General features: G+C 39.3%; 1 protein-coding gene and 1 long non-coding RNA gene across 10 annotated transcripts; one reads left to right on the top strand and one right to left on the bottom strand.

Annotated features, from left to right (window-relative positions):
- The first annotated feature begins 14,310 nt into the window (after positions 1-14,310).
- LOC103705180 (uncharacterized) lies at positions 14,311-17,638 on the top strand. Of its 3 annotated transcripts, XR_016398970.1 has the most exons (6): positions 14,311-14,631; positions 15,512-15,556; positions 16,147-16,249; positions 17,109-17,204; positions 17,391-17,446; positions 17,549-17,638. It is a non-coding gene; the product is annotated as an uncharacterized LOC103705180 (long non-coding RNA). The 3 variants fall into 3 exon arrangements; XR_016398968.1 differs by having other exon boundaries at positions 14,320-14,631; positions 15,512-16,249; XR_016398969.1 differs by having other exon boundaries at positions 14,320-14,631; positions 15,512-16,249; positions 17,141-17,204.
- Positions 17,639-18,622: 984 nt separating this feature from the next.
- LOC103705217 (Photosystem II reaction center PsbP family protein) lies at positions 18,623-23,239 on the bottom strand. Of its 7 annotated transcripts, none has more exons than XM_026803901.4 (10): positions 22,868-23,239; positions 22,727-22,796; positions 22,530-22,639; positions 22,341-22,406; positions 19,790-19,870; positions 19,629-19,711; positions 19,459-19,534; positions 19,218-19,336; positions 19,037-19,081; positions 18,623-18,956 (listed from the first exon to the last, which is right to left on the bottom strand). In XM_026803901.4, exons 1-10 carry the CDS (start codon positions 22,947-22,949, stop codon positions 18,930-18,932), a joined length of 759 nt encoding a protein of 252 aa, XP_026659702.2. In that variant the 5' UTR covers positions 22,950-23,239; the 3' UTR covers positions 18,623-18,929. The 7 variants fall into 7 exon arrangements, with proteins under 7 accessions (XP_026659702.2, XP_017697776.2, XP_026659703.2 ...); XM_017842287.5 differs by having other exon boundaries at positions 22,530-22,627; positions 22,868-23,017; XM_026803902.4 differs by having other exon boundaries at positions 22,341-22,409; positions 22,530-22,627; positions 22,868-23,017.
- Between the last annotated feature and the right edge of the window lie 2,425 nt (positions 23,240-25,664).

A 25,664-nucleotide genomic window follows, 5' to 3' on the forward strand; every position in this document is an offset into this window, starting at 1 on the left:
ATGACCAGACAAAGACAATCAACATATATATATATATAGTTTTTTTTGACCATAAATCATTACCAATATAGGACAGGACAGTTTTTTTGACCATAAATCATTACCAATATAGGACAGGACAATTGATATTGAAATTTCAGATTCAAAGTTTCCGGATTTGCCGTCGCCAATCAAGCAACGATTGATTCCAAACCGATTTCACGGAAGAATGTAAATATATATACATATATATTGTTGACGTTGACATATATGCTTGCTATTCTTAGCATGGGTTCCCATATCATAAATAAAAATCTGCTTCACGCATTCACACATAACTATTATTTCTCTTTAATTTGTTTCCATCCATTACGAAAATTACCTGATAAGACAAACTCTGAATAACTTTTAATTAGATTAGATTAAGTCAGTATTTAAACGAGGTTGTGTTTATCCTGATGTGGATAAACTTGATCAAGTGGGCCACATCAAGTTTCTTAAAATCAGAAGACGTGCTAACATTCTCCCACTTGGCCCACATAATATAAAGGTGACAAAATTGTATTATAGTCATAAATTAAACTTATCCAATCTTGTAATGTTTATCAACAAATACCATTCAAATGAGTCATAGCAATTATATCTTATTATAAAGACATTTCCTTTTATGTATTACAATATAAGGTATTTATTGATGCGTACTTTATAAGATATATCCATATCTTACCGAATGACTAAATAATAGTTCTTTAGGGTCCTTTCCTTATGTATCAAAAGATACCATACATGATAAAAGATAAACTTTATGTGCACAACTATAGTCATGGATCAAAGTTGTAAGCATTTTTCGCAAAATGCGAATACAAAAATGAGAGGGAAAGATCATACATCAAATGAGCTAATAAGTCCCATATGATCCATATGATCAATGTAAACTTTTGCAGGCAATGCTTTACTCATGAGATCAGCAATCATCAGTTCAGTACTGATATGTTTAATAAACACATCTACAGATCTTACTTTATCTTTCACAACCAAATACTTTATATCCATATGTTTATTATAGCTGCCACTTTTATTATTCTTAGAGAAGAAAACTGCAGTTATATTATCACAATAGATCTTTATTGGTCTTGATATAGAATCAATGACCCTTAGTCCTGCTATGAAATTCTTTAGCTAGATAGCCTGTGAAGTTGTTTCATAGCATGCAACAAATTCTGCTTCCATAGATGATAAAGCAGTTATAGACTACTTGATGCTTCTCCAAGATATAGCTCCCCAGCCAAGAAAAAAAACATATCCTAAAGTAGACTTTCTTGTATCGGAACATCCACTAAAATCTGAATCTGAATATCCGACAACCTCCAAGGAATCTGTATGTCTATAAGTAAGCTTGAAATTCTTGGATCCTTGTAAATACCAAATCACCTTTTTGGCAGATTTCCAATGTTCCTGCTCTAGATTGCTTTGGTATTTTCTCAACATTCCTACTGTAAATGCAATATTTGGACGAGTATATACTTGAGCATACATCAAGCTACCAACTGCCGAAGCATAAAGTATGCTTTTCATATGCTCTAGTTCCAAACTATTTTGTGGTGATTGTCTTAAACTAAATTTGTCTCCTTTGACAATGGGTGCTACTGTAGGTGAACAAAACTTTGTATTAAATTTTTCTAAAACTCTTTCAATGTAGGCTTTTGAGATAATTTCAATATCCTTCGGGATCTATCTCTATAAATCTCTATGCTAATGACATATAAGGTTTCACCCAAATCCTTCATCTTAAAGTGTTTAGAAAGAAAATCTTTAGTTTCACGTAGCAAACCTAAATCACGGGTTGCAATCAAAATATCATCCACATATAGGAGTAGAAAAATATATTTACTCCCATTCACCTTAAGGTATATATACTGTTCAACAATGTTCTCCATAAAACTATATAAAGTAACAATGTTGTGGAACTTAATATACCATTGGCGGGAGACTTGTTTAAGTTCATATATGCATTTTCTTAATTTGCAAACTAGATGATTATCCTTAGATGAAAATCCTTCAGGCTGATCCATGTACACCATTTCCTCAAGATCACCATGTAAGAAAGCCATTTTTACATCCATCTGATGTAGCTCTAAGTTAAAATGAGCTACTAGTGCCATGATTATCCTAAATAAGTCCTTCTTAGAAACTGGAGAGAAGGTCTCATGGAAATCAATTTTTTCTTTTTGAGTGAAACCTTTAGCCACAAGTCTAGTTTTATATTGCTCAACATTACTAGAGGAGTCTTTTTTAGTCTTAAAGACCCATTTACAGCCAATGGCTTTTGCTTCTTGTGGTAATTCAATGAGATCCCAGACTTGATTCTTAGCCATTGATTTCGTCTTTTCTTTCATGGCATCATGACATAGAGAGAAATGATCCCCTGCCATGGCTTCTGAAAACGAATAGGATCAACTTGAGGTCTAATATCAGAAGTTGGATTCACGAAGGTATACAAGATAGTCGCTAGATATTGCTGGTCATCTTATTCTTGAAGATCGTCTTGATTCAATAATAGATTCCATAAGAGTTTGATCCTTAACGCGTGGTTGCTCTTGAATTGGTTGTTCTTCCATTATATTTGGAACTAAATTTTGAAACACAACCATATTCCCAATTGATTCACCACTTAGTTCATCAATTGGTTCTTTTATTTCCTCAAACAATATGGTCTAAGAAAAACCACTCCCACTAAACTCATAACCCTCAAGAAATTTAGCATTTCTAGCTTCAATGTGTGGGACAATAGAACTTGAATCCCTTGAAGTTTTGAGCATACCCAATAAAGAAACCGCTAACCATTCTGGGGTCTAATTTCTTCATGCGTGGATTATAAATTCTCACCTTAATTGGACAACCCCATATGTGTAAATGTCCTAAATTTGGTTTCCATCCTTTCCACAACTCAAAAGGAGTTTTACGAACAGTCTTAGATGGAATCCTATTTAGTACATATACAACGGTTTTTAAAGCTTCACTCCATGGCTTGATAGAGATATCCGAATAACTAAATACAACTCATTCATGTGATGTTCATTGAAACCATTTGTGTTATCTGGTTATACTTTGATGAATAAGCATGCATTCCTTTTTTGAGGAGACTAATTCATGCATTTGAACTTGTTCCCGTAAACCAGTACATCTTTCTGTGTCTAATGTCTTGTGTTTTCTTTTCTATCAGGTTCACAATTATACTTGTGAGACACGGGCTGAAGTCGGCAGCCCCTGCCGACTTCAGTCCCGTTCTCTTTTTGGAAGGCCGGAACAGAGGATCGCGATTTGCGATCCTCTCCGGCTCTTCCGGGGATGATCGGGGCGGGGATGTCGCTAGTCCCGCGGCACCCCCCCCCCCCTCCAGCTCATCCGCGGCCGCGGATCTCGCTCGGCCGCCGCGATCTTCGCGGCGGAGAGCCATCACGAGGGGGGTGATAAAAAACCCCCAAATCCTCCTCCCTAGGGCAAACCGAGCCCTCTTCCTCCTTCTCTTTCCTCCTTCCCTCCTCCTCCTCTCCGATCGGTGTGTCTTCCCGACCGAGCGCCGCCCGGATCCCCTCCGCGAGCTTCCCCTGCTCCGAGATCCAACCCCTCGGCTTCAAACATCGCCGCCGTCGCTTGACGCCGGACCGAGCCTCCCTCGGCCGGGATTTGCCACCTCCGTCGACCGCCGGTAAGCCCTCCTCCGTCGAGATCCTCCTCTCCTCTGTTTCAGCCCAAGCAGCCGAGATCATCATCTCGGTTGCTTCTCCTCCCCGTCGGTCCCTGCAACGCCGCCGGCCGCCATGGCGGCTGGCTGGCAGTCGATTGAGGGGTGGCCCCTGGCCACCCAAGCCGGCCACCCCCGCCGGCCACCTCCCTCTCTCCTCCGTCTCTTCTTCTCCCCCTATTCGTGGGGGGGAGTTTGGGGAAGGAGGAGGCCCATCACGGGCCAAATTGGGCCGTTGGGCCCAGTCCATTGCAGGCCCAACTTGGGCCCAGTCCAGTCCGGTTGGGCCCAGTTGGGCAATACCCCCATGGGCCCAACTTGGATCCAGATCAAACCCGAGAATCCGAACCCGAACCCGAACCCGAACCCAAACCTGAACCTGAACCTGAACTGGAACCCGAACCCGAAACCCGGGATCCGAAACCCAAACCCATTTGACCAATAAACAGATTTTTTGCAGTTAAGCCCTTGGCAGTATGCTATTTCAGAAATAGGGACTCCTGTAATTTGTATTTGATCCCTATAGGAAAGATTTATTACATAAAGACCCCCAACTATATTTATTTAGTCCCCTCACTCAAGTTTTATTATAGAATAGTACCCTGTAATTAAGTATTAGTCCCTGCAAAAAAATCTTATTGTATAAATGAACAAATTAGAAGCCAACCTTGGGGGCCCTATTTAGCCGAGTCTATGCGGGCCCATTGGGCCGAGTCCGATATGGGCCCTATCAGGCCGTGCCCATTATGGGCCAACTTTGGGCTCTGTTGGGCCATGTCCAATAGTATTATTTTTGAATTTTGCTTAGTCTGAAATTAACAAGAAATTAATTAAACTTTAACAGGTGAACCTGATCCGTCTACCTGAAATAGGAATCAAGCGAGAAGAGGTAAGTAACTTAATACTTCGAGTGTGATTTCTAAATTATTTGATAAATAGATTAAATTCTGAAATATGTTTTGTATTTAGTAAAATGGGTCTGGCATGTTAAATTTCTGAAAATTATGCTTTGAAATCCGTAAACTATGATTGGAAAATTTATGAAATCTGTTTTTATATATATGTATTCTCAGCATGGCTATGATCTGTTCTGTTCTGTTCTGGCCCCGCCAATGGAGATTATACGTTGGCCCTGTCGACTTGTAATCTGTGAGGAACCGGTTTCGACACCGTACCACCGGTGATTAGAATAGTGGTATTTGGACACCGTACCACCGGTGCTTAATAATAGTGGTGTTTGGCACCTTGTGCAATCCATGCCACTGGGTTACGTGGCCGTAGCCTATTATGTTGAGATTCTGGTATAAGAGTTTTTGGAAAAATGATAATAAGTTTTGAAAACAACAAAACGATGTTATTTATGATTTATTCCAGACATTATCCTGTATTTTGATCTGATATGCTCTGACCCCACTCTGGGGTATTTTGTTGCTTACTGGGCTAGTGTAGCTCATTATTCTATTTTCTCCATTTTTTCATATCCAGAGGCTTGATCCCATGGGATTGAGGAGTGCGTTAGATTTTCCGACGATTCCTTCAGTTATTGATCCTTTAGTTAGATTGATTAAAGTATTTGACTTACGTAAGCATATGTTATTTGAAATTTTGTAAGACTGCTTTTGAATAAATTTAAATAATTATGTCAGTTTTGAATATCTGTATTTGCTTTGATATGATCCGATGCCTTGCACGCCCGTGCGGCCCGCCGTGCGGGCGTGCGGCGTCTGCTGCGCCTCGGGCTCGGGGCGTGACAGATTTGGTGGTATCAGAGCCAGGTTTCAGATTCCTAGGGATTGTATTTGAAATAGTCAGATGGAGCTTAAGTTTTAGGATCTTTAGGATTCGTCAGAAAGTTTGAGAGATGGGTAGACATTAGGCCATTAGATGAAGGCATTTATTTGCTTTTGTTATTGATAAATTTGAGTTATTTTATCATAATTTTGAAATGCTAAAATTAGACTGCAACCTAATTATGGTCGTAACCAAAGTGTGAATGAGCTACTCTAAGAGTTTTCTTGGTAGAGCAACTTGTATTTCAAGTTATGATTAATTAGATTTTGACTAAATTAAGTGAAGGAATATTAATCATGAGTTATTATCGTGCAATGTAATTATTTGGGAAGTTTAACTTGATATCAGGCACTGTGAATATTGCTTCTAGTTGAAGTTAATTATTTTGGTAGCAATTTAAGATTCATCTATAAAAAGATGTTTAAAGCTTGGACTAGAAAATATTCATTGAAATCTGTATGTGGATCATGCATGGAGCTCGTATATAGAAGGAAAATATACTCTGGGATGAGACTTAATAATTCTTATTTGGCTCTACTTGAGACTTAAAACAATTAAGATTGATATTTTGATGGAAAGTCAATTAGTAATCTTGAGAATATTGGTGGATTTAAATATTTTTTTTGGGTTGGTCGAAAATAGGACTTGCTTGATTTAGAAAAGTTCTTGATGCTTGAAAGAAAATAAAAAATAAAAATAAAAATAAAAATCATTGAAAAGTATAGTATTTTTGATTTTGATCGATATGGATATCATTGTGTTATTAGTAAATTCTCTAAAGTCCAGTAGATTTACAAGATCCTGAAATGTTTGCAGTATTACAAATAAAAATATTTTACTTATTTGAGGAGTTGATCTCAATGTAAAATCATAGAGTTTATATCTTTGTGGAATTTCTTGTAAATCTTTGAACCAGATTATTAGATTCTTGTTAGTTAAATATTTATAAATCAAGGCTATGAGTTGATTATGGATTTTGTATCACCGTATGAGAAATGCAAGGGGGATTTCATGAGAGGCCAAAATAAGTTTAGCCTAAAAGAAAAGATTCGGGATGATTAAATAAGCTCCTGAGTAAGTTAATCGATCGAGAATCTTTTAATTATCGAAGCTTCGAATAAATATCAACTTGTATAATAGAATTGTTAAGGAAAACTAGAATTGGCTTAGTTCAAATTTGGATCTAGAATATGATTGCTTGATTATATGATGGTACAAATACGATAACTATCTCAAGGGTTAATCATGATCTAGTGTACTTGGGAAGCAAGGATAAAATTTTGTTTGGATATTAAAAAAAAAAAATTTGCTGATGATGTGGGATTAATAAGAAAGTTTGGAAAATATTGATCTGAGTTGTGCAGCAGAAATTTGATTAACTGAGTAAATTTAAACTGGTCAAAAATATTGACTGTGTTTTGGTAACATGTTATGATGAAAGACTATGTTATTCAATAATGAAAGATTTTGTTAATAAGGGAAGGTGAACACTATTGATTCTCAGGTCAATCCTGATATGATTATGTTATTTCTTGGATAGACTTTGCTATTTTTGGGTACGCTAAGAAAATAATAATAATAATGATAATTTGAACGTATCATGACTCGGGTTAGTTGATTGATGACCAAATATGGTCTAATTTGTTAAATATCTGAATAAACCATGCATTATTTGCTCTCATCTTATGATTTATAAGTTTAAGTTAAAGGCTTTGTGGCATATTGAATCATGGTATCAATACTTTGCCTTCTTAGACCTACTTTTGCGATTTGATACAAATCATTTTTGAGATAAATCGTTGCTATCTAATGATTATCAGTACATGTTCATTTTGTGAATCATATTCTTAGCAACATAATAATTTGACTCTAAGGTTAGTCATTATCCTTTGAGGGATCAGCACACTACCGGTTGCTTCTGTTTATGCTTATATACTATTTGATACTGGTGCTGCACATTCATTATGTCATCGATATTTGTGCGAAAACATGATCTACCTTGCATGCTGTTAGAGTATGATTTACATGTTAACACCCCTGCTGGAAGTGGGATGATGGGTAATCAGGTCTGCAAGACTTGTCCGGTTCAGATAGTAGGTAAAGACTTGCCTGCTGATTTGATAGTTATAGATACGCATGACTTTGGCATAATTCTCGGTATGGGCTACTTAGCATCACACTTTGCTACCATTAACTGTCATGAAAAGCGGATAAAATTTTAGATCCCTCGAGATACTGAATTCAGCTTCATCGACAGTGGTGCATATACCTCCCCTCGAATTATTTCTGCTATGCAAATTAAGCGACTACTTAGAAAGGGGAGTATGGCATATATTGCCACAGTGGTTGACACTAGACAGTCAGATCAAAGATTTGAAGATATCCCAGTAGTAAATGAATACCCCGATGTCTTTCCGGAAGACCTCCCTAGCTTGCCACCAGATAGAGAAATTGATTTTGCAATTGATTTGATTCCTGGTACCACACCAATCTCTAAGACCCCCTATAGAATGGCTCCAGTTGAAATGAAAGAATTAAAGGAGCAGTTGCAGGATCTTCTTGATAAGGGTTTCATCAGACCTAGTGTTTCACCTTGGGGAGCCCCAGTCTTATTTGTAAAGAAGAAGGATGGTAGTATGAGATTATGTATTGATTATCGAGAGATAAATAAAGTAACAATAAAGAACAAGTATCCTCTACCAAGAATTGATGACTTATTTGATCAGTTAAAGGGGTGATGCGATTTGGAATACGCGGAAAACTTAGTCCACGCTATGTGGGCCCCTTTTGAGATTCTGGAAAGAGTAGGAGCTGTGGCATACAAATTGACACTCCCACCTTCACTGTCTGGAGTCCACAACGTTTTTCATGTTTCTATGTTAAGAAAGTATATTCCAGATATGAGCCATGTGGTAGAAGTGGCTCCTTTGCAGCTTAGAGAAGATTTGACATATCCTGAGCAGCCTGTACGTGTGGTTGATAGAAAAGAGCAAGTATTGAGGAGGCACACGATTCCTTATGTTAAGATCCAGTGGAGCAATCACTCAGAACGTGAAGCCACGTGGGAGCTGGAGGACAAGATGAAGGAAAAATATCCGGACCTTTTTGCAAGCTAAGGTATGTTAAATTTCGAGGACGAAATTTTTCTAAGGGCGAGAGAATGTGAGACACGGGCTGAAGTCGGCAGCCCCTGCCGACTTCAGTCCCGTTCTCTTTTTGGAAGGCCGGAACAGAGGATCGCGATTTGCGATCCTCTCCGGCTCTTCCGGGGATGATCGGGGCGGGGATGTCGCTAGTCCCGCGGCACCCCCCCTCCCTCCAGCTCATCCGCGGCCGAACCGCGGCCGCGGATCTCGCTCGGCCGCCGCGATCTTCGCGGCGGAGAGCCATCACGAGGGGGTGATAAAAACCCCCCAAATCCTCCTCCCTAGGGCAAACCGAGCCCTCTTCCTCCTTCTTTTTCCTCCTTCCCTCCTCCTCCTCTCCGATCGGTGTGTCTTCCCGACCGAGCGCCGCCCGGATCCCCTCCGCGAGCTTCCCCTGCTCCGAGATCCAACCCCTTGGCTTCAAACATCGCCGCCGTCGCTTGACGCCGGACCGAGCCTCCCTCGGCCGAGATTTGCCACCTCCGTCGACCGCCGGTAAGCCCTCCTCCGTCGAGATCCTCCTCTCCTCTGTTTCAGCCCAAGCAGCCGAGATCATCATCTCGGTTGCTTCTCCTCCCCGTCGGTCCCTGCAACGCCGCCGGCCGCCATGGCGGCTGGCTGGCAGTCGATCGAGGGGTGGCCCCTGGCCACCCAAGCCGGCCACCCCCGCCGGCCACCTCCCTCTCTCCTCCGTCTCTTCTTCTCCCCCTATTCGTGGGGGGGAGTTTGGGGAAGGAGGAGGCCCATCACGGGCCAAATTGGGCCGTTGGGCCCAGTCCATTGCAGGCCCAACTTGGGCCCAGTCCAGTCCGGTTGGGCCCAGTTGGGCAATACCCCCATGGGCCCAACTTGGATCCAGATCAAACCCGAGAATCCGAACCCGAACCCGAACCCGAACCCAAACCTGAACCTGAACCTGAACTGGAACCCGAACCCGAAACCCGGGATCCGAAACCCAAACCCATTTGACCAATAAACAGATTTTTTGCAGTTAAGCCCTTGGCAGTATGCTATTTCAGAAATAGGGACTCCTGTAATTTGTATTTGATCCCTATAGGAAAGATTTATTACATAAAGACCCCCAACTATATTTATTTAGTCCCCTCACTCAAGTTTTATTATAGAATAGTACCCTGTAATTAAGTATTAGTCCCTGCAAAAAAATCTTATTGTATAAATGAACAAATTAGAAGCCAACCTTGGGGGCCCTATTTAGCCGAGTCTATGCGGGCCCATTGGGCCGAGTCCGATATGGGCCCTATCAGGCCGTGCCCATTATGGGCCAACTTTGGGCTCTGTTGGGCCATGTCCAATAGTATTATTTTTGAATTTTGCTTAGTCTGAAATTAACAAGAAATTAATTAAACTTTAACAGGTGAACCTGATCCGTCTACCTGAAATAGGAATCAAGCGAGAAGAGGTAAGTAACTTAATACTTCGAGTGTGATTTCTAAATTATTTGATAAATAGATTAAATTCTGAAATATGTTTTGTATTTAGTAAAATGGGTCTGGCATGTTAAATTTCTGAAAATTATGCTTTGAAATCCGTAAACTATGATTGGAAAATTTATGAAATCTGTTTTTATATATATGTATTCTCAGCATGGCTATGATCTGTTCTGTTCTGTTCTGGCCCCGCCAATGGGGATTATACGTTGGCCCTGTCGACTTGTAATCTGTGAGGAACCGGTTTCGACACCGTACCACCGGTGATTAGAATAGTGGTATTTGGACACCGTACCACCGGTGCTTAATAATAGTGGTGTTTGGCACCTTGTGCAACCCATGCCACTGGGTTACGTGGCCGTAGCCTATTATGTTGAGATTCTGGTATAAGAGTTTTTGGAAAAATGATAATAAGTTTTGAAAACAACAAAACGATGTTATTTATGATTTATTCCAGACATTATCCTGTATTTTGATCTGATATGCTCTGACCCCACTCTGGGGTATTTTGTTGCTTACTGGGCTAGTGTAGCTCATTATTCTATTTTCTCCATTTTTTCAGATCCAGAGGCTTGATCTCACGGGATTGAGGAGTGCGTTAGATTTTCCGACGATTTCTTCAGTTATTGGTCCTTTAGTTAGATTGATTAAAGTATTTGACTTACGTAAGCATATGTTATTTGAAATTTTGTAAGACTGCTTTTGAATAAATTTAAATAATTATGTCAGTTTTGAATATCTGTATTTGCTTTGATATGATCCGATGCCTTGCACGCCCGTGCGGCCCGCCGTGCGGGCGTGCGGCGTCTGCTGCGCCTCGGGCTCGGGGCGTGACAGATTTGGTGGTATCGGAGCCAGGTTTCAGATTCCTAGGGATTGTATTTGAAATAGTCAGATGGAGCTTAAGTTTTAGGATCTTTAGGATTCGTCAGAAAGTTTGAGAGATGGGTAGACATTTGGCCATTAGATGAAGGCATTTATTTGCTTTTGTTATTGATAAATTTGAGTTATTTTATCATAATTTTGAAATGCTAAAATTAGACTGCAACCTAATTATGGTCGTAACCAAAGTGTGAATGAGCTACTCTAAGAGTTTTCTTGGTAGAGCAACTTGTATTTCAAGTTATGATTAATTAGATTTTGACTAAATTAAGTGAAGGAATATTAATCATGAGTTATTATCGTGCAATGTAATTATTTGGGAAGTTTAACTTGATATCAGGCACTGTGAATATTGCTTCTAGTTGAAGTTAATTATTTTGGTAGCAATTTAAGATTCATCTATAAAAAGATGTTTAAAGCTTGGACTAGAAAATATTCATTGAAATCTGTATGTGGATCATGCATGGAGCTCGTATATAGAAGGAAAATATACTCTGGGATGAGACTTAATAATTCTTATTTGGCTCTACTTGAGACTTAAAACAATTAAGATTGATATTTTGATGGAAAGTCAATTAGTAATCTTGAGAATATTGGTGGATTTAAATATTTTTTTTGGGTTGGTCGAAAATAGGACTTGCTTGATTTAGAAAAGTTCTTGATGCTTGAAAGAAAATAAAAAATAAAAATAAAAATAAAAATCATTGAAAAGTATAGTATTTTTGATTTTGATCGATATGGATATCATTGTGTTATTAGTAAATTCTCTAAAGTCCAGTAGATTTACAAGATCCTGAAATGTTTGCAGTATTACAAATAAAAATATTTTACTTATTTGAGGAGTTGATCTCAATGTAAAATCATAGAGTTTATATCTTTGTGGAATTTCTTGTAAATCTTTGAACCAGATTATTAGATTCTTGTTAGTTAAATATTTATAAATCAAGGCTATGAGTTGATTATGGATTTTGTATCACCGTATGAGAAATGCAAGGGGGATTTCATGAGAGGCCAAAATAAGTTTAGCCTAAAAGAAAAGATTCGGGATGATTAAATAAGCTCCTGAGTAAGTTAATCGATCGAGAATCTTTTAATTATCGAAGCTTCGAATAAATATCAACTTGTATAATAGAATTGTTAAGGAAAACTAGAATTGGCTTAGTTCAAATTTGGATCTAGAATATGATTGCTTGATTATATGATGGTACAAATACGATAACTATCTCAAGGGTTAATCATGATCTAGTGTACTTGGGAAGCAAGGATAAAATTTTGTTTGGATATTAAAAAAAAAAAATTTGCTGATGATGTGGGATTAATAAGAAAGTTTGGAAAATATTGATCTGAGTTGTGCAGCAGAAATTTGATTAACTGAGTAAATTTAAACTGGTCAAAAATATTGACTGTGTTTTGGTAACATGTTATGATGAAAGACTATGTTATTCAATAATGAAAGATTTTGTTAATAAGGGAAGGTGAACACTATTGATTCTCAGGTCAATCCTGATATGATTATGTTATTTCTTGGATAGACTTTGCTATTTTTGGGTACGCTAAGAAAATAATAATAATAATGATAATTTGAACGTATCATGACTCGGGTTAGTTGATTGATGACCAAATATGGTCTAATTTGTTAAATATCTGAATAAACCATGCATTATTTGCTCTCATCTTATGATTTATAAGTTTAAGTTAAAGGCTTTGTGGCATATTGAATCATGGTATCAATACTTTGCCTTCTTAGACCTACTTTTGCGATTTGATACAAATCATTTTTGAGATAAATCGTTGCTATCTAATGATTATCAGTACATGTTCATTTTGTGAATCATATTCTTAGCAACATAATAATTTGACTCTAAGGTTAGTCATTATCCTTTGAGGGATCAGCACACTACCGGTTGCTTCTGTTTATGCTTATATACTATTTGATACTGGTGCTGCACATTCATTATGTCATCGATATTTGTGCGAAAACATGATCTACCTTGCATGCTGTTAGAGTATGATTTACATGTTAACACCCCTGCTGGAAGTGGGATGATGGGTAATCAGGTCTGCAAGACTTGTCCGGTTCAGATAGTAGGTAAAGACTTGCCTGCTGATTTGATAGTTATAGATACGCATGACTTTGGCATAATTCTCGGTATGGGCTACTTAGCATCACACTTTGCTACCATTAACTGTCATGAAAAGCGGATAAAATTTTAGATCCCTCGAGATACTGAATTCAGCTTCATCGACAGTGGTGCATATACCTCCCCTCGAATTATTTCTGCTATGCAAATTAAGCGACTACTTAGAAAGGGGAGTATGGCATATATTGCCACAGTGGTTGACACTAGACAGTCAGATCAAAGATTTGAAGATATCCCAGTAGTAAATGAATACCCCGATGTCTTTCCGGAAGACCTCCCTAGCTTGCCACCAGATAGAGAAATTGATTTTGCAATTGATTTGATTCCTGGTACCACACCAATCTCTAAGACCCCCTATAGAATGGCTCCAGTTGAAATGAAAGAATTAAAGGAGCAGTTGCAGGATCTTCTTGATAAGGGTTTCATCAGACCTAGTGTTTCACCTTGGGGAGCCCCAGTCTTATTTGTAAAGAAGAAGGATGGTAGTATGAGATTATGTATTGATTATCGAGAGATAAATAAAGTAACAATAAAGAACAAGTATCCTCTACCAAGAATTGATGACTTATTTGATCAGTTAAAGGGGTGATGCGATTTGGAATACGCGGAAAACTTAGTCCACGCTATGTGGGCCCCTTTTGAGATTCTGGAAAGAGTAGGAGCTGTGGCATACAAATTGACACTCCCACCTTCACTGTCTGGAGTCCACAACGTTTTTCATGTTTCTATGTTAAGAAAGTATATTCCAGATATGAGCCATGTGGTAGAAGTGGCTCCTTTGCAGCTTAGAGAAGATTTGACATATCCTGAGCAGCCTGTACGTGTGGTTGATAGAAAAGAGCAAGTATTGAGGAGGCACACGATTCCTTATGTTAAGATCCAGTGGAGCAATCACTCAGAACGTGAAGCCACGTGGGAGCTGGAGGACAAGATGAAGGAAAAATATCCGGACCTTTTTGCAAGCTAAGGTATGTTAAATTTCGAGGACGAAATTTTTCTAAGGGCGAGAGAATGTGAGACACGGGCTGAAGTCGGCAGCCCCTGCCGACTTCAGTCCCATTCTCTTTTTGGAAGGCCGGAACAGAGGATCGCGATTTGCGATCCTCTCCGGCTCTTCCGGGGATGATCGGGGCGGGGATGTCGCTAGTCCCGCGGCACCCCCCCCCCCCCCCCCTCCAGCTCATCCGCGGCCGAGCCGCGGCCGCGGATCTCGCTCGGCCGCCGCGATCTTCGCGGCGGAGAGCCATCACGAGGGGGGTGATAAAAACCCCCCAAATCCTCCTCCCTAGGGCAAACCGAGCCCTCTTCCTCCTTCTCTTTCCTCCTTCCCTCCTCCTCCTCTCCGATCGGTGTGTCTTCCCGACCGAGCGCCGCCCGGATCCCCTCCGCGAGCTTCCCCTGCTCCGAGATCCAACCCCTCGGCTTCAAACATCGCCGCCGTCGCTTGACGCCGGACCGAGCCTCCCTCGGCCGGGATTTGCCACCTCCGTCGACCGCCGGTAAGCCCTCCTCCGTCGAGATCCTCCTCTCCTCTGTTTCAGCCCAAGCAGCCGAGATCATCATCTCGGTTGCTTCTCCTCCCCGTCGGTCCCTGCAACGCCGCCGGCCGCCATGGCGGCTGGCTGGCAGTCGATCGAGGGGTGGCCCCTGGCCACCCAAGCCGGCCACCCCCGCCGGCCACCTCCCTCTCTCCTCCGTCTCTTCTTCTCCCCCTATTCGTGGGGGGGAGTTTGGGGAAGGAGGAGGCCCATCACGGGCCAAATTGGGCCGTTGGGCCCAGTCCATTGCAGGCCCAACTTGGGCCCAGTCCAGTCCGGTTGGGCCCAGTTGGGCAATACCCCCATGGGCCCAACTTGGATCCAGATCAAACCCGAGAATCCGAACCCGAACCCGAACCCGAACCCAAACCTGAACCTGAACCTGAACTGGAACCCGAACCCGAAACCCGGGATCCGAAACCCAAACCCATTTGACCAATAAACAGATTTTTTGCAGTTAAGCCCTTGGCAGTATGCTATTTCAGAAATAGGGACTCCTGTAATTTGTATTTGATCCCTATAGGAAAGATTTATTACATAAAGACCCCCAACTATATTTATTTAGTCCCCTCACTCAAGTTTTATTATAGAATAGTACCCTGTAATTAAGTATTAGTCCCTGCAAAAAAATCTTATTGTATAAATGAACAAATTAGAAGCCAACCTTGGGGGCCCTATTTAGCCGAGTCTATGCGGGCCCATTGGGCCGAGTCCGATATGGGCCCTATCAGGCCGTGCCCATTATGGGCCAACTTTGGGCTCTGTTGGGCCATGTCCAATAGTATTATTTTTGAATTTTGCTTAGTCTGAAATTAATAAGAAATTAATTAAACTTTAACAGGTGAACCTGATCCGTCTACCTGAAATAGGAATCAAGCGAGAAGAGGTAAGTAACTTAATACTTCGAGTGTGATTTCTAAATTATTTGATAAATAGATTAAATTCTGAAATATGTTTTGTATTTAGTAAAATGGGTCTGGCATGTTAAATTTCTGAAAATTATGCTTTGAAATCCGTAAACTATGATTGGAAAATTTATGAAATCTGTTTTTATATATATGTATTCTCAGCATGGCTATGATCTGTTCTGTTCTGTTCTGGCCCCGCCAATGGGGATTATACGTTGGCCCTGTCGACTTGTAATCTGTGAGGAACCGGTTTCGACACCGTACCACCGGTGATTAAAATAGTGGTATTTGGACACCGTACCACCGGTGCGTAATAATAGTGGTGTTTGGCACCTTGTGCAACCCATGCCACTGGGTTACGTGGCCGTAGCCTATTATGTTGAGATTCTGGTATAAGAGTTTTTGGAAAAATGATAATAAGTTTTGAAAACAACAAAACGATGTTATTTATGATTTATTCCAGACATTATCCTGTATTTTGATCTGATATGCTCTGACCCCACTCTGGGGTATTTTGTTGCTTACTGGGCTAGTGTAGCTCATTATTCTATTTTCTCCATTTTTTCAGATCCAGAGGCTTGATCTCACGGGATTGAGGAGTGCGTTAGATTTTCCGACGATTCCTTCAGTTATTGGTCCTTTAGTTAGATTGATTAAAGTATTTGACTTACGTAAGCATATGTTATTTGAAATTTTGTAAGATTGCTTTTGAATAAATTTAAATAATTATGTCAGTTTTGAATATCTGTATTTGCTTTGATATGATCCGATGCCTTGCACGCCTGTGCGGCCCGCCGTGCGGGCGTGCGGCGTCTGCTGCGCCTCGGGCTCGGGGCGTGACAATACTGCTCTTCCAACAATAAACAACAGCATCAAGGTTAGTTCAGTTTTTAGAATGTGTATAGTTGAGCTGTTAACAGGAAAAAGTTAAGCTGAACGAGCAAACAGGAAGCCTCATCCTAATCTATGGGAGCCAGCTTTATGGATCAAAGAATGTTCCATCAATGTTTAAGAACATTTTGCAACCTGTCAATCTGATGCCAACAACCTATGGAACTAAATGACAGAGAAGCATTCATGTTATTTTGAGAAAAATGTGCACTTTAATAATCATAACTGAAAAAAAGAAATGGCGAATCAGTTACAATATGGAGAATGAGTTATTAGATGAGAACAATATGAATGACCGCATTGGTGCTTAATTTGAAGTGTCTGAGGGTTAGCATCAAGATTTTGCCAATACAACATCCCAAACTGTATGCAGCTGAATACAGTGCATGGATATTTTATTTGCCTGTGAATCAGTAATAGATTATTGAAAAGTACCAGCATCCTTGCTCCCAACAAGTGCTGTCTTTAATTGTCATTTGAGGGGACACTGGTAGTGATGCATGTCATCGCCATGTATCTGAAGAAAAAAGAAAATTCACTTTTAGATCCTACCTCCTTGTGTTAGACCTTTGCTTACTGTATATTTTTTTCCTTATTAATGTTGGGTTGGCATTCCATGAATCTTCCTCTTTTTTTAAGGTGAACCTCTAGTTTGTCGATGTCTGCATCAGGTGAATGATTGAAGTTGCCAACTCAAGATGTAATTAAATTTCCTATATGGAGATCTGATGAAAGGTAGCCCTTTTAAAGAAGCCAAACAATGATTTTATTTTCTAAATGCTCGGAAAATATCTAACAACTAAGCATATATCAGAGAAAAATGATCTATCAGATATTGCCTTCCGTAACAGCTATAAAAATGCAATTTTTAGCTTTATTTCAGTAAATCAGTTTGTCTTGATTAGGGTGGTAGTTTTGCAGATGGAAGTTGGAATTGAAGATTGTTTGCACATTGAATTTGAATACAACAAAAGCAAGTGAGTTTGGCAGCACATAGACATAGCTATTCTCAACCTGTTCTGCTTAAATTTGAAGTGTAGGCTTTTTTTTGCCTTCTAACTTGAGCTTACCTCATTCAGGTATCATCTGAAGGATGTTATCATTGGCAAAATATACTTTCTTCTAGTAAGAATTAAAATAAAAAATATGGAGCTCAAGATTAGACGGCACTGGATCAGGGCCTAATACATATGTTGAGACTTTGACCCCTGCAAAATTTGAGTTGATGGATGGTGCTCCTGTAAGAGGTATCTCATATTGAACTCAATGTGTAAACTATTCTGCGGTATACATCTGGATGTTTTATAATGCCTCATCCCTATTTAGGAATGCATTGGGTCTTCTGGCTTGTCAGAATACAAGTTTCTGCTGGCCACAGGGGCCATCCAATCTGCCTTGAGATGCGTGTGTATCCTTGAATGCAGCTGTTCCATGTTTGAAGGCATGCAGTGTGCATCTCAAGGCAAGATGTGTGGCATCTGTGGCTAATGGTGACCCCCTATTCTTGCTGGCTATCAGAGACAACTTCTGGTCTGCAATTCATACATTTAGCTACATGAATATCTGCTGAATCTTTCATAACCTTGAAATTCTACCATTAATGATTCTATTGTCTTTAGCTTTCTAACAACTTATATCTCACCAATTAATGGTTCAAGTGTCTACATCTTTCTACCGACCTAGTATCCGATCACCTCTTAAATATGGAATAGTTTAACTTAGCTCTCAGTATACTTGGTTATGGTAATTCATGAATATTGAGAAGACTCAGTAGTATTTCTTGCAAGACGTATATGGCAGGCTTACAGAAAATGCACGTCGTTAACACTTTTTGTGCTGTGTTTCTTTTCAGCTTACTGAACTGAAGTTAATTGTAACATTAATTATTAATTGTTAGAGAGCATTGGCACTAGCATCTAAGCTCGGCTGAGTTTCTAGTTGTTGGACATTGATGATCTATTCCATAGGAGTCTGGTGTATTTAGCATTTTGCAAGATTCTCAATATCGGTACTGGGTGGTATATTAAAATATATAATAAAAAAATTGCGCCTTCCTCCTAAAAGTCCATCTCCTTTAACCAATCTTATGTTTTTGCTGTTTGTATTGTAAGATCTATTGTCTCTTCAGAGACATCTGATAAAAAAAAAAAAGGTATTGTAAGACCTACTGTATTTACAAGCAATTCCATGTTTACATATTATCCACAAACCTGGCATTATTTATTGTTTTGATGACTGAGATACATCAGCCCACAACCACAAGATCAACGTTTATAATGGAACGAGAAGGAAAAAGCTGTTATTAACCAACCAAATTACCCAGAAAAACTAGGAGGATAAAAGATTATAATGGAACTCAGGCCTAAAAGCTTGCAACATTTGCCAGTGAAAAAAGACATGATGCATCCATTTCTTCGGCACAAAAACTGCAGTCGCCATTTTGTTGTTTATGTTGCCTTCTCATATCAATCTGAATGATGAAACAGACTGCAACAGACAACAGTTTTCAGTAGTGAGGGTTCACAGGAGCATGTAGAATCCTAGAAGGAACTTAAGTTCTGCCTCACCTTCTCAATTTGGGATCTGTACTTCTCTGATTCATCCTCCATAAACTGCAAAATATCATTTGATGTTAGTTTAAAGATGATGATATTGATATTAACCTCCACAAACTTATTAAATTGTGAAATGAGAATGAACAGATTAAAAAATGGACAAGCTTCCTGTATCAGAGGTGGCAGTAACCACCTGGCCTGTAACTGTATACAGTCTATTGTACCAACCATTGGATGCCATTCCAATGGCTGACAGTATGTGCCTGCATCTCTCCCCAGGAAATTGCAACGTATATTCAATGTAATACAGCCCTGCCCAGATGGAAAATTGTAACAAAGCTCAATTCTCCAGATTTTTTCTGAAATATCGGATATCTGAATTTATTGCACAGCAACTGTCAGCCAAAACAGTGAGTCAGAAGAGGCAAAATTACCATTTGCTGCTTTAGAGTTAATTAGTTTCGCTGCCAGCCCTGGGGGTCTTTTCCAGCTTCGATCCAACCCACTTACCTATTTAGGCGGGCATCATATACAAAAAGGAGCACTTAATGAGGGTATAATGATAGTTCTGCTTGCTGGAAAACAGCAAGAAATCAAAACCTACCAGGGTTTCTGCAAAGGCATCTACTGTGCCAAAAGATTCTAATCTGGTGAAATCTGGACCAAGCCCAGTGATCACAACGCTGACTGAAGAAAGCCCGTTCAGCAACTTAAAGTTGATGATTAACTTGGGAATCATATTATGTACTTAGAAGGCATGCATACCATTTGAATCAGAAGTTCCTTCAGGGTAAAATGCAGTGATTGACTTAATCCCATTAGCTTCACCTGCACCAAGTAACCAATCTGCAATACCAAATTTCTTAGCAAAGTCCGAAGTTTGTCATAACCAATTCTGTATTAGAAATTTAGAATCATTTGCTACTACAAGTATAGATGGCTAAAAAATATAATTACACGTTGTATGATATCACTCTACTTAAATTCATGATCTATTTACTACAGATACCGTGGAATGAAACAACTGCACACATTTGGGCTGAAAGTAAAACATGTAATACCATATAACAATAGCTTTTGGTGGTTTTCTAGCTGGCACAAATTTAAGAGGTTGTCCCTGGTCTTAGTTTCCCCTAGAAAAATCCTGTCAATACCAGCAAACGAGACTGGAATAACAACGAAATAAATTTTCTGTACTATTATTTTTAATAACTTTATCAATTTTATTATCCTTAAGTTTTTAAATGACCTAAAGGCACAAGATATTTATATGAAACATGCAAGTTGTGGTATTGTTCCTTAACACGTGGACAATGAGATTCAACTCCATATGGTATTGTTCCTTAACCCGTGGACAATGAGAATCAACTCCATATAGGTCTAAGGTCTAGGAAGAGAAAAATTGGTGGTATCCATCCTGGATCTATGTTTGTTTGAATAAAATGCTTAGCTAATTCAATGAAATTGACCAAAAATTCTTTTCTTCTTTTAATTTTTGAATTTTTTTCTCATTCATTTTCAGTGGACCCTTATGTCCTATTTCTTTCCATTCTATTAATGAATTATTTTCGCAGGTCTGAATCGGATAATTGTTCTCTAACAACACCTACTACTTTAGAGATTTTTTTTATTTTAAAATGACTCAAAGCCAGGATTGACTTTGGGCCTTTCCTGCGCCGCTTAGGTGGAAGGCAAAGAAGTCCTTTCAGGGGTTCTCAGCTATCAATGAGATACCGTTCCAAAAGAGCTAGAATTCTAACCTTGTGTTAGGATTTATGAGCTAAAAGATAGTATCAAGCAGATAATTTCTATAGACCGCAGGCCTCCCAAAAGATAGGAGTTATTGGGTTACAATTTTTTGGTGCGATAAAAATAAGGATTCATTATATTCTATATTGTATTCTAAAATGAAGCTATCTAATAATATATACATCTAGCTGCATATTTTGCACATATATCTCCCCTTGCAACAAATTAAGTATCCATAAATGTCATTCATCACTTATAATTATTTATATTATCTATATACTATTATTTATGAAATATATGTGAATGTAATCAAAGGAATACTATATCTCATACAACACGAACAAAATTTTCTTTGGATTCCATTTTTTATAAATAAAAATTTGAATTTTTGAATCTTTAATAAATCTAAATCAGCGTCCAACATGATCTGTTGTAAGGATGTTCGGAGAGAATATGGCATCAAAATCAAAGCCGATGGTCCACTAAGGCTATTTAATAAAAATGTAAGGAGATGCACTCATGAAGAAAAAGTATTTGCTACTAAATGCTTTTGAAATTTTTTCAAGGAAAGCAAACTTGGCAGCAGCACAAAGGTTGCATCTCTCCTCCAAATGAAGGAAGTTCCATGTCAACACCTTCGAAGGTGTCCCAAGCATTTCCCATCATTTCTCTGAAATGATTGGTGGTGCCCCAATTATTGTTCTAAAATTACACAAAAAAAAAACAATGCCACCAATACTATTCTAGTAAAAGAAAGAGAAAAAATTACCATTTCATAAATATTAGATAATAAAAAAATGCTTTGTTCCACCTTTGTTTTACTTTTAACACCATACAAAGCAATTGAATTGCAAAAATTGGAGAAGGATTTGTAATTTAACCCAATCATGAGAAGCTTATCAGGTGAAAGCATATACTTTGCAAGCTAATACGGGCTGTGTCTGTTTTAAATGTTCGAGAGCTGAAATATTGGGTTGATTAATAGCTAAAGGATTTTAAAGAAGACCCTCTAGTAGATATTTTGACTGAAAAATTGGCTTCAGCATCTAAATTAGTGCGCTCGTAATTCCCGGGACTCGGATTTATGGCATAAAGCAAGTTTGTTGCATAAGTGGATGCTGCCTATGCTTATGCAAAGCAGAATTAATGCTGTTGTTTCTGAAACATAAAACCAGATAAAACAAAAACCATTACGGAAAAATCAATTTTAATGGATTCGTTCTATAATATCCACACATAGTTAATTGCACCAATATTAACATATAGTTTCGCAAGTCATTTTTTTAAACGAAATGAGCAAGAATATCACCATTTAAGGAGTACATAAGGAAGATTCACAATGTCAGTTTGGCAAATGCAATCCTATCCTTAAAATCAAGCAGATGCAGGGGCAAATATTGTCCTGCTTATTGATTGTCCATAGCAGCAGAATCATGAACATGATAGATTCAAATAAAATTTCCTAAACATCAACATTACTCTCGGAAACAAGTTTGGATCCTGAAATTGATAAATAAATATATGATCGAATAATAGTTACGAGGAATATCAAGTGCCAAAAGATAACCTTGGGGAATCGATATTCGAAACTTATTCGTCTCATCCTCATACATGCGAAAACTCTGCTGCAGATCTACTAATCACAAAATCATACCAGTGTATCAAGAACACAAACTTCATGCTGATTTCAAATTATATTTTCTTTCCAAAAATAATAATAGCAATGATAGTAGTGGTAGAAGAATTGTAAATTTACCAGTCTCAGCTGAAGCATTGTCAGCTATAAACGGGAAGGAGATCGCAGAGAGAAATATCTGAAGCAACGCTTCTCTCCTCTTGGTTCCAGATCGTTCGCTGAAGCTAAAACTGTTGAAACTTACCGAGAATTAACAAAAAAAAAGGAACTAATGCATCTCAAAATTATTATATCGTAGATTCTGAGATCGAGATTACCGGGTTCTTTCATCGGAAAGGGCGTTGTGTCCCGATGGTGGAATCGGTCGCGCTCGGCATCGGAGAATCACTGAAGAAATCAACGAAATTGGTTTCAAGAGGAAGGAATCGAAATTAGGGTTAGGGTTTAGAGGTCGAGACCTTTTGCGCGGGCGGGAGGCGCGGAGTGGCGAGGAGGTGGAGGAGGCGGGGCTGGGGTTCGGAGGGAGACGACGGAGGCCATTGCTTTGGGGATTGGTTTCTAGTGGCGGGTATTCAAAAAGTTCGTGATGGTAGGAATTCTGCACCGTCGGATCTTGATCATACGGTAGAAAGGATATTCAATGCTTTTTTTTTTTTGACGGCATACTGTATAAATACACCTAATAAAATCAAAAAACACAAACTCGCGAAGTGCCTGTAGCAGCTTCCCCTTTTCTGACCACAGGATGTATCTTGAGTGGTAAGCTGTGTAAGCAGCCACCAAGTTAGCTGCCCCGTTGGCTTTTCTGAATACACGCTTGGCCTCGAAGGCCACCACCTTCCTTTGGCCTATGCTTTCGGGGCTAAAATATGAATGCAAGTTGCGCTTCAAGTTGCAACGGTTAAAATTAGCAATGCTTGATTAGAGTGGGATGGCCATCATGCTAGAGAATGGGATAAATCGATATGGGTGAATTTCCTTGATGCGTGGATTATGATATCAAATTGGAGAACTTTAGATGTGAGTGTAGAATTCTTTGGATGCTTATCATGGTATATAAGATAGGCATAGAAGCTTTGTCCAACATCAGGATAGTCGAGTATCCATGTATGCAGATTGATTGTTATTTTTAGTAAAAACTATCTACTTCTAGTAGTTTCCCTTCTCGATGGTTGCCGGTAGTTATCTACATAAATAACTACATCCTGATAATTTGTAACTACCTAAATAGAGCTTGTTGCATGAGTGATAGGAGTCGTAGCATAATTCCTTCAAGTGTCATGTACAAATAATTAATCAAATTTTGATAGGCCTTATGTTTTTGACCATTTACTATAGTTGGTCAATGATTGATTAACTTTTAGCTGTAAATAGGTACTTTGGTTAAAACTTAAAAAAGATATGGGTTAGTCTCGTATTGAATCTAGTTGGTGTGCCTTACTGTAGATCTCTAATAAAAGTTCATGTTGGATCAAGTTACTCAAGCTTGAATCTAAGTTGGCCTTTTCGGCCTAAGTTTATATTGACTGAATCTAATTTAAATTATAGTTGTGTCAGATACCTGAAACTCCATTCCCAGAATCTTAGAACCCCTTTTCTTCCTCCCCTCATGGTGATGATCCTCTTACCATCAAATCTCCCTTAACTATTCCATCTTGGCCGACCAACTCCTTCCCTACCCTCCTCTCCTTCCTCAAGATGACCTTCGACTCCTCCCCCATCTCTGATCTCATTTTCTCTCGCACCATCTTCTCTTCCCCCTCCCTCATGGCTGCCCTCGCCCTCTTTCACCTCCTCCCCCTCTCCAATTGACCCTCCTGGCCCCTCTCCTTCCTCATCCTCCTCTGCCTCCTTGGCGGACACAGCTTATCTTATTGCTTAAAAAAAGAGTGGCCAAACATATTTTCTATTGTCAAAAATTTGAAAAAAAAATAAAAACAGAATTTCTATTTTACAGTTTTCTTAAAAAAAATTGACAACAATGCCAAAGACAATCTTAGTATCTCTTTCTTTCTTCTTTTCATCTTTTTTTTGTCTAAAGTATTAGAGTGGAAAAAATTGTGGGAGGGGAGAACTCAAACCTAAATCATTGGTACCAACTCCCAATGTTTAGTCAATTTTGCAGGGATCACTTGTAGCTAGTACGGTTCCCTCAAACAGAAAGGAACATCTGAGATTATGGAGCCTAAATTAATGTAGGATCCATATAATTTCAGCTCAGGCGACTTGTACATAATCCATCAAAACAAAGTCTTAAGAACTTAACCTTTAAATTGCATGTCAAGTCTGTCTAAGTCCAACCGATCTAGTTAGAGAGGATCTTATACAATCCTGAACCTTATCCAACTAGTTGCACCTCACCTCTCAGTTGTCTCCCACAGCGGACCCCCATGTGTTTGAGATTTTTTAACATGGATCCAGTTCCCAAAGTGTAAAAGAAAAAAAAGATGATCTCAACTGGTTTTACTGGACCCCACTTGAATCTTTTTCCTTTTTTTATTTTTTTTTTTTGGCTAAAGAGAAGAGAAAGGGGGAGAGGAAAGAACAAGCCCACCCCCGCGTAGCAGCCTCTACTAGGCCCCCGCCCCGCCAGAAGAATATTCGATGCGGGCAGAAATGATCATATGTTGGGCAACCCAACCGATTTTATTCATACCCTCCCCACCTGTGGGCCCGGCTCAGCTACCCCTCTGGGCTCTGGTGCGAGTTTCACGTGTGAGCACGTCACACCTGGCACCATCCCAACTACTAGAAGTCCAAGAAGCGTTCCTATGCCTCATGTCCAAGTAGTGGCCGAAGCCACATTTTAATCAACGCCGCAGCGACTCGAACTTGGAACCATGAGGATAGAAATTACGCCTGGTACCACTAGGCTACCACTTTGGTGGCCCCCACTTGAATCCTTGGGTGAAAGGTTAGTTACCCACAAAAGTTACATGCCACACCATCAAATAAAGATAAGTTGCTTGCAAGTCACTCTAAGATTCTACTCATGAGCCAACCGATAGGTTTACCTCATGCAACCAATCATTTGCCTAAGTAGGGAAGATCCCCTGCTTCCATCCTATTATTCCAATAAAATAAATTACTTGCACTCTTATCTTTCTTTTTTCATGCACTGCTTTCATAAACATCCAATATCTAGGCCTATTAGTACATGGTTTTGAGTAGAATAACAGATGTCTAACATGGTTTCATAAGAGACCTGGGTAGGTCTTGCTTTTAAATATCTTCAGCCACAAGAGGGAGAAGGCA

Source organism: Phoenix dactylifera, chromosome 18, assembly GCF_051530095.1.
Source record: "Phoenix dactylifera cultivar Ajwa chromosome 18, Ajwa_hap1_PhDact_Kaust_v1.1, whole genome shotgun sequence".
Classification (NCBI taxonomy): domain Eukaryota; kingdom Viridiplantae; phylum Streptophyta; class Magnoliopsida; order Arecales; family Arecaceae; genus Phoenix; species Phoenix dactylifera.